This window comes from Chrysochloris asiatica, unplaced genomic scaffold (assembly GCF_000296735.1).
Source record: "Chrysochloris asiatica unplaced genomic scaffold, ChrAsi1.0 scaffold00055, whole genome shotgun sequence".
Lineage (NCBI taxonomy): Eukaryota > Metazoa > Chordata > Mammalia > Afrosoricida > Chrysochloridae > Chrysochloris > Chrysochloris asiatica.
In genome coordinates this window covers 17906226-17916239 of record NW_006408573.1, presented here as the reverse complement: position 1 = coordinate 17916239, position 10014 = coordinate 17906226, and the positions used below count along the sequence as shown (strand labels likewise).

Here is a 10014-nt window from a genome sequence, read left to right as displayed (position 1 = left end):
AAGAGATGGAGTGGCTGGGGAATTGAGATCCAGAGAGGGAAAGGGGCTGTGTGCTGAGGACCTTGTGGGAGGGTGGGCAGGCTTGTAGGGTATACCCTTTGGTTGGGTGATGATGCATGGACGGGATCGTAACTATGGCAATGAAAGGATGTATGATAGAATGAATGTAAAACTAATATTCTCCCATGTAAACTATCACTCAATTCAAAATAAAAGCTTTATATATATATATATATATATACCAAAAAAAAGCCAATGAAAAGTATGCCTCTTTCTGGTAAGTCTGAGGTCTTACTTGCCCAGTGAACCTTAATTAGTGAGTGGCAGAACCAGACTTGAACCCATGCTGCTTCTCATATGTACAGATACTGAGGAGTGATAGGCCTGTGAACCTTTGTCACAGGGAACTCTCTGGACATTCATAAATAACTGAAAAACATGACTTTTTTATATATCAGTTATTGAAGACCTTCTGCCAGACTCTCTCTGATACCTAAATACAAAAAATGATGACGATATAATCTCTTGAGGACTCTTCAACTATATTGTTAATATCAGTATTGTTAGACTCTGTTAAAAACCCCATGAGGAGAAATATAAGTTTATTCAATTTTGTCACATCTCAGCATAGCTTCAGTTATACTTTATTGTAGACCATGACCAATGTATAGTATATTTCAGTGTCAGGCAGGAGTTGATTATGTAGGGAATATTACTTCTTAGGGGGCATGGTGTCTCCATATGATAAGTACTAGACTGTGAACTACAAGGTCAGTGGTTCAAGCCCACCAGCCTCTCGTGGGAGGCTTTCTGCTCCTGCAAAAGAAAAATTTTAAACCTCGGAAACCTTATATAGGGTCTCTATGAGTCAGGATTGATTCACTAACACTTAACAACAACAAATCACTATATAGTCATAACATTATGTAGAACAATTAAGAAAACAAGTTTTGAAAAATTGGTGTTATTGAAATATCTTCAGTATGAGAAGATTAATGAGGACTATATAAGCTATCATATTTATTTATATACATACATACATTACAGTTATATTGTTGTTGTTATTAAGTTCAGCCACTGGTTTCTAAGGAGTGCCTGGTTGAGTTTGAATCACTGACCTTGCAGTTCAAACTGACTTCGCAGTCCAGTACTTATCTAACATGTTATGCATATACATTAGAAACTATATAGATATATCTTTCTCCAAGGACAAATTCTGGCAGGGGGTTGTGGAGGTGTTGAATGATATATATTATATATATAATTGTAGGATTTAAGTTTGTACTCTTATATTTATTTATTTATTTGTGCTGTTTTATACTGATAGCTACTTTTAGGGTAATACTATACAAGTACCACATTGTTTCAAAACTTCTGGCATTACTGCTTCATGAAAGTCTGGATTCAGGAGAAAAATCGAGCATTATTCTTACTCTTGGACATTGCACAGAGGATTGTGGTAAGTACTGGATTTATTTAGTGTGTTTATTAACACAAAATAGAAATACACTTTTGTTTTTTGCTTTATGAAAAGGAGCCCAGGTGGTACTGTGGGTTAGCCATTGGGCTGCTAGCCACAAGGTCAGCAATTCAAACCTACTGACCTCTTCATTGGAGAAGTATGAGGTTGTGTGCTCACATAAAGATTGACAATCTCAGAAACCTTGTATAAGGTTGCTATGAGTCAGAATCACCTCAATTGCAGTGGGTAGTTGCGTGAAAGGCCTAGAAATGCTGTCTTTTCACCAGGCACTCTGATCCAGTTGTTTGAACTCCCCCTCCTCCTCCATTCGTTTACCTGTAGTCAGTTACTGAATTCTGTGGACTTGCTTCTGTTTACTCCTCCTTATTCTTTACTGTCTAATTCCAGTACTGCCCTCCCAGTTTAGGCCATCAGCCCCTCAACATCTTTCACCAGTACGTATCATTACAATTTATTCCTCCCTGTGTTCTTTATTCCTATCTCGACTTTTCCATCTACTCTTTACGCTACTGCCCAGAACAAATTCTATTCTCCCCTGAAAACCTACTAAGAGTCTGTCTCTCTTTGCCTACTGCTCTCTTCTCAATCTAGTCTTTTTTTTCCTCCGTTTGCAATTTTCTCCCTCTCCACTCAGTACCCGCTCTCCCTGCTCACTAGTTCTCACTTTTCTCTAGCTCTGTGTCCACTCTCCTCCCACTCTCCCTGTCTTCTCTCCTCCACCTTTCCAGCCCTCTGCACTTTACTGTTTTCTTTCAGTCTACTGCATCCTTGTCTGTCTTAACTCCATCCTTTTCCCTATCCTACCTTTGTTCTCCCTTGCTTCTTCCACTCTTTCCCTTCCTTCTTCTACTTCATCAATTTGTCTTTCTATTCTTAACCTCTGTGTAATTTAGTTATTGCACTGTAGGATAATCGCTGGATTGCTAACTGCAAGGTTGGCAGTTCAAATCCATGAGCTGCTCCTTGGAAACCTTATACAGGGTTGCTATGAGTCAGAACTGATTCAAAGGCACTTGATGGCAGTGGGTTTGGATTTGGGCTTTTTATACTTTAAAAATGGAGCCCTTGTGGTGCAGTGGTAAAGTCCTTGCTAATATAACAACAACAATAACAGTAAGGTCAATAACTTAGCAGTCACTCTCTAGGAAAAAACACTTGGTGATCTGCTTCTTTAAAGATTAGTGCCTAGGAAACCCTATGGAACTGTTCTACTCTGTCATATAAGGTGGCCATGAGTCAGAATCAGTTCGATGGCATACGATACCATGTTAGCACTGTAAAAGCCAACAAATAAATGAAGGCAAATTGTTTACTATTACGGATTATGATGCTTCTCTATGACTGACTGTATTTTAGAGATAATTTATGACATTTAGGTGTTTTGTGTTGAGTAGATCAATCCCTAGATTGAAAATACTTTTTAAACTATTTGTTCTTTATTTTTTAATTTAAAATATATTCAGAGTCATCACAAGGAAATTATGACCTCATGGTAAAATAATTGACTTCAGCTTTAACTTTTTATATGTTTTTCAGTGGAAAATCAGTATGACCTTTTTAAAAACAATGGGCTTCCACTTATGATACAAGCCTTAACGGAATCTCAGAATGATGAACTCAACAGAGCTGCCACTTTTGTGCTTCACAACTGCAAAAAAATTTGTAAGTTTGCTATTACTATAGGAAAATACTAATCAGAGTTTATAAAGGAATTTCTTTCTACTGTAATAAGCCAAGTCCCTTAATCAACCAGGCTCTTCTCACATTTGGAAATCAGAGCATTTAATTTGGATATGAAAACTAGGCAGGTACAAATTTATATGAAACAGAGCCAATGGTACAAATAATTCACTTATTTTATGCTGCATAGACAAAGTTTTATAGGACTTAAATTCGGATGTTAAGGGTGATTTATTATACAATCAAAGTATAAACTACATTTGTTTATTTATTTTAAAAGTGTTTGAGTTCCTATTTGTGCTATGCACTGTGCTCAGCACTGGGATACAGTGATAACTGTTTGTATACTCCTAGAGAGTGGGTTTGAACCGCAAGGTCGGCGGTTCAAACTTACCAGCCACTTCTCAGAAACCCTATACAGGGACCTTGTGGGTTGGATCTGACTCAACACTTAACAACAACAAGAGGGTAGTTTGAGGTTGATTTGAACTGCAAGGTCAATTTGAACCTCAAGGTCTGCAGCTTTAACTTACAAGCTGCTCCTCAGAAACCTTATATAGAGTTTCTATGAGTCGGAACCAACTGAACAACACTTATAACAACAATAGAGTTTAGTTTAACTGGAGAAGTAGACAGTAACTGAACAATGTCAAAAATGAATTCATTGTTAAAAATTGACAAAAGGGTTATTATGAAGGGGTGGCACACAGATCTTTGAGAGTAGCAATCTTACCTAGACTTGAGAAAGCTTAAGTGGAAGTGAAGCTTGAGCCGAGATCTGAGAGTGTAGTGTTAATGGATGAAAAGAAAGGAATTTGTGTTATCTGAGAGTCTTAGACACAAAGGCCCTGTGGGCTGTGGCATTCAAGGAACCATGGCCAGTGAGGCAGGAGCACAGGGGACAGAGACTGTCGTAAGGATTTTAATCTTTGTGGAAAAAAACAACTGTTCTGACTCAATATCTGAAAGGATTTTAGGAATTTAAAAGGAAAGAACCACTTTATTTAAACTGTTAAAAAAGAAAACAATTAATTTAAAACTAGTATCTAAACACCTGGAAGTGTTTGTATGTTTGGCATAACTTATTTTCATGCTGTTTTCCTTCCTGGAACTTGGAAGGATAAAGTATAATTTATAACTATATGGATCCTGGGTCTTGGTCAAGTACTTTTTCCACTAATTTTCAGTACCAGTAAGGCAGTTAAGGCAATCAGGATGAGCAAAATTTAGAGAAGATGATATCTGAGAATGTTCTTATGAAAATCATTAAAAATAGCATTTCTAATAATAGATAAACTCACCATTTCCCTCCCTGTATTACAAAGCTGAGAAATTGTCTCTAAATCCAGAAGAATATTCTTTTAATAAAAATGGAGCAGAACAATGTAACAACATAAATGTGAAAGAGAATCTTCAAGAGTACTGGAAGAAAGCAAAGGAAATTCTACACAGAATAAAGCAGTTTGAAAGAGAAGATGAGGTTGGCTACTTTGTTTCCAAGAATATAGAATTTTTTTCAAATGTTTTTTTTACAGTGGAGGTTGGAGGGTACACTTATTTTTCTTGCCAAGTTAAAAATTGTTAATAGTTTTAATTATAAAATTCAGTAATAATATTTGAAGAATCATTCTAGAGCTTGGAATAAAAAGTATTGTTTTTTTTTTTTAATTGGAAATATAAGTGTAACAATAAGAGACATGGAAGATAGAAGCAAGAGAGATAACATCCGTATGATGAAAGTTCAGAAAAAAGGAAGGATACAGAATTACCTATCTATCTGTCCTTATACACACACACTCTCTCTTTCACATTTTTATCTGTATATGTACATACGTGTCTTTTTATGTATGCTTATTTTTTTAAAAAAGTTAGTTTTCAAGTTAGTGTTATAATTTCATTGTTGTATGTTACTGAGTAATATTCTATAGTGTTGGTGTGCCATAATTGATTTAGCTAGTCCTTTACTATTGAACGTAATATTTTACCCAAATAACCACCTATATAAACAACTCTAGGGTAAAATCTTGATATACAAGGGGCTTTAAAAAATTCATGGAAAATACAATTAAAGATAATAGAACTTTTCCACAGATTTTCAGAAGCCTCCTTGTGTAGGTATAATTTTAAATAGATATTTTTTATACTTAATTTATATTTATATTTTTGTAACAGCTTTATTGAGATGTAATCCATGTCCTATATAACTCACTTATTGAAAGTTACAATCCACTGATTTTTTTGTACATTCACATATGTGTACAACTATCACTCTAGTCCATTTAGGGCATTTTCATAGCCTCACAAAGGGATGATGAAAAGTTATCACACTCCGTTGTTCGTACTCTCCCACCCCCAGCCCTAAAGCAACTACTCATTTACTTGCTGTCCATTGATTTACCTGTACTAGACATTTTGTATAAATGGAATCCTATGTAGTCTTTTGGGACTGGCTTTTTTCACTCAGCATAATATCTTCAAGGTTCATATTATAGCATGTATCAGAACTTTATTCTGTTTTATTCCTACATAATATTCTGTCATATAGACAGGCCACACTTTGTTTATCTATTCCTCAGTTAATGGACATATTCTTCTATTTTTAACTTTTCTATATTTTTATACTTAGTATGGGTTTCTTGTAAATAGCATATAGTTTAGTCTTTTTAATCCTGCCTGACAGTCTCTTCCTTTTCATTGGTGTGATCACGTCATTTGCACTTAATGTAATTATTTGATGTTTAGATTTAAGTCTACCATCTTGCTATGTTTACTGTTTGTCCCATATGTTCTTTATTCTTTTTTTTTTTGTTGTTGTTGTTAAGTAATTTATTGCATCTTGAACTATTAGCTAAGCATTTTTGTTTTATTTTTTCAGTGGGTTCAGATTTATACTATATTTCTTGGTCTGTAGCAAAATTTTAAAAATTTTTATGTAATTAAATATATTAGCTTTTTCTTTTATGATTTTTGGTTTTGTGTAACACTTGGAAAGGTATTCCTTTGAAAATATTAAAATATCGTGGTTTCTTTTAGAGCATATATAATTTTACTTATATATTCCATTTACTTGAATGCTTAGTTCTTGTCAACTTTATCTTTATAAATTGTGAGATATGAATCCAATTTATTTTTTCAATCTAGATACCTATCAATGACTTCAAAACCAATCTTTGAATAAATCCCCTGTTTCTTACTAATATGAATTTCCCTAATCATATCCTAAGGAGCTCTGGTAGCATAGTGGTTACGAATTGGGCTGCGAACCGCAAGGTCAGCAGTTCGAAACAACCAGCTGTTCCACTGGAGAAAAATGAGGCTTTCTGCTCCTGTAAAGATTTATAGCCTCGGAAACCCTGTACAAGGTCACTATGAGTCGGAACCGACTCCACGGCACATAACAACAACAATCATATCCTGTTGGTAATCATATTCCTATTGGCAATCATAAACTGTTTTTACATTATTTAAAGGGAATATAAGTTCAATAATAAGGCAAATGAATTCTCTCAAAATGATTTACTTGTCATTTTTACTCCTTAGGGACACATAGAAAGAAACAACTATAAGGCTAGTGTTTCACCTGTGAAGTTAAATACAAAGAAGTTCCTCCATGCAGATAATCCTGATAGAGGTACACAAGCAGAAGATGTGGATAAAAGCCAGTCTAGTCAGCCTCAGAACTGTAAATCCCATGGAGTTATAGCTAAAGCGTGTACACGTGTTGACCAGATGCACACTCTGTTGAAGAATGCAAATCCAGTCAGCGCTTGCTATAGGGAAAGCAGGAAAAATAAGACTTTACTTAAGGCCAATTCAAGCTGCAATCAAAACTTAAATGAAAAAACAACTTTTGAAAGAGATACTTTTGCTTCTCAGTCAAGGTATAGTTTAATCACTGTTTCTGATTTTTACTTATACAGCAAGTACTTGTTGTATACGATGGGCCAGAGTACAAAGCAATAGGGTTACAGAAATGCTAACATACGGATGGTGTTGGGAGCAGCTAAGGTAGGACATGGTGGGGTAGGTGTGTGAGAGGGGAGGTATAGGTCAGTTCATCTAGGGTCTGGCATGTCATACTCATTTTTTTCTTAAAGCACAGGGCATAGGGTACCATTGAGGACTTCAAGTTGAATGGCATGATTAGATTTGAATTTTAGAAAGTGTATTCAAAACAAACTGAAAGTGTATTCAAAATAAGCTGAAAGCCTATACCTGAAGTCATAGATTGATAAGTCATCAGCAATATAGCAAACACCAACATACAAGTGTAATATAATAAAGGGAATCAATTTGTGGTTAGTGTGTGATGAAAATCGGGCTTGGGCTTACCCTTTCATTTGCTCCTGCATCTCATCTCCAGTAGATACAAGGGGGCTTCAAAACGTTCATGGAAAAATTCAATGAAAAGATAATGAAAATTTTCCATGAACGTTTTGAAGCCCCCTTATATCATATTTTCCCCTTACACAGGTGGCCTTTGGTACTAGATCCAGAGATGTAGCTTTTCTTAACCCTTTTTTTCTGCTCTCCTCTGATGGTTATTGTGCTAAGTAAAATGAAAGAAGATGCTGCTGTGCTCTGGGCACGTTGCTGTAAGGAGAGTGGGCAAAATACCACCACCACCACCACCATTTCCACTTCTTCAAGACCGTTGTTGATCATTTTAGCTAGATTTCTCAGAGATGTAGAATTGAAAAACAGTGAGGTACACTTTTAAACCAGTCTTCTCTTCCTCTGACTTTCTACCCATATCCTTCCTCAGTTAGAGTTAGCCTAACTTCCACCTGCTATTACTATTTCAGTATGAATGTTAACTGATCATTAATATTTTCAATTTCTTTAAAATCATATCTTTTCTCCTGTGTAGTTCCTCCTACTAATACAAGGAGGCTTAAACATTTGAGGAAGAATTCCATTATCTTTTCATAAAGTTTTCCCACAACTTTTTGATGTCTCCTTATATATAGCTATAGGAAAAGATACATATAGCTCTAGTAGTCTGTCTCTAGGAGCTCTGGTAGCGTAGTGGTTATGAATCAGGCTGCTAATCTCAAGGTCAGAAGTTTGAAACTACCAGCTGTTCCATGGGAGAAAGATGAGACTTTCTGCTCCCATAAAGATTTACAGTCTCGGAAACCCCATGCAGGGTTGCTAGGAGTCGGAAACAACTCCAAGGTACCACCACCACGATAGCAATTTCTGTATCTTTTCTGGTCTATGGCTTTTTCTTCACTACCTGTTAGCATTATAGAAGTTTACTCATAACTTACATTTACTCATCTAGGAGCACAGGGTTCAAATATAAAGATGTTTTGGGAGTCGGGAAGGGTTTTTAAATGCTTAATGTCTAATCCTTAAATAATTGTCAGTACTTTGCCATCTTGCACCCATACTCCTTTTTCCTCCCTCTGATTTTCTTCTCTTCTTTTTAGCTCTGGTTCCTTCCTCCTTTCGTCTTTTAGTTTGTTTGGTTAGTGTTTTCTTCCATGGTTCTCCTGGCATTAGTACTGTTGTTCTCTGGAGTCCTGTTTCACTCCAGTCTGGAAGCAAGGCTTTGGCAGAACTTGGTAGGTTTGTGCAGATCCTGGCTCTAGTTCTTTCCGTCAGACCCCTAGAATTATACCACTGATCACAGAATTATCTGTCCACACACCAAGAATGTTTACCTTTAGTAATCTAGTGTCTTTTTTTATTTTTATTTTTTTTTAGTGATTGTACTTTTAAACATCCAACTCCCATCATCAAAAATAGAAAACAGCAGTTACCAGTAACAGGTATGATTGAAATGTTTTTTCTTTGGTATTTCAAGAAAAGAGATATTTAAGTGACTGATCAGCTAAAACTGTACATAGGTATATATCTACCCTGTAATATATAAGCCATTCCTATAACTCTTTTTCTGGTGTTAATCCCTCAGTCACCTTTTATTGATATCCATAATCTTTCTGGATGTGTGCTAAAGTTGATGAAAACATTGAGAATCAATCTTGGAAATGCCAAGTCCTTTTCATTAATCAAAAAAAAAAAAAAAAAAAATCTTGCATTTTGCCATTTTTCCAGATCCATTTACGTTATGTTCAGACATAATAAATAAAGAAGTCACCAGTTTTCTGGCAACTGACAGTTGCTCCAAAATGTTGAAGTCCAGGTGCTCAGGTAACTATTTTTTCATTGCAGCCATTTCATAATTAAAGCTTTATATGATATTTGTTGGTATTGTTAAGTGTCATTGAACTAGTTCCGATGAAACTAGTTCCAACATACAGGGTTTCTGAGGAGCAGCTATTGAGTTTGAACTGCCAACCTTGCAGTTCACCCTGACCTTATAGTTAAGTGCTTATCCTTCAGTGCCACACTAGGACTCCTTATATGATATTGTTGTTGTTGTTAAGTGCCGTTGAGTTGGTTCCAACCCATAGCGACCCTGTACAGGGTTTCCGAGGGTGTAAATCTTTATGGGAGTAGAAAGCCTCATCTTTCTCCCGCGGAGCGGCTGGTAGTTTCGAACCGCTGACCTTAAGGTTCGCAGCCCGATTCGTAACCACTACGCTACCAGATTATTTAACTAGAATTTATAATAGTTCTAATTGTGTGGTTAAACTTCATTACCTTTGGAAAAATAATAACTTGGATCATCATAAAACATAAATATTGGTACCTCCTTCTTCCAGAAATATAAATCTGAATCAGGTTGAAATCCCAATACAGGCATACCTTGGAGATATGATAGGTTTGGTTCTAGATCACCACAATAAAGTGAGTATCACAACAAAGCAAGTGACACAAGTTTTTTTTGGTTTCTTGGTGCATATGAAAGTCAGGCTTTCACTATGTGTAGTTTATTAAGT

At 35.8% G+C, this 10014-nt stretch overlaps 1 protein-coding gene across 1 annotated transcript in view; it reads left to right on the top strand.

Annotated features, from left to right (window-relative positions):
* The window catches only part of CCDC79 (coiled-coil domain containing 79), a 20467-nt gene extending 11207 nt beyond the window's left edge, over positions 1-9260 (top strand). The window contains exons 9-13 of the mRNA XM_006863589.1: positions 1328-1459; positions 3020-3145; positions 4489-4643; positions 6704-7044; positions 9227-9260. Coding sequence (XP_006863651.1) covers positions 1328-1459; positions 3020-3145; positions 4489-4643; positions 6704-7044; positions 9227-9260 — 788 coding nt within the window. The remainder of the gene's footprint in view (positions 1-1327; positions 1460-3019; positions 3146-4488; positions 4644-6703; positions 7045-9226) is intronic.
* Positions 9261-10014: the final 754 nt, after the last annotated feature.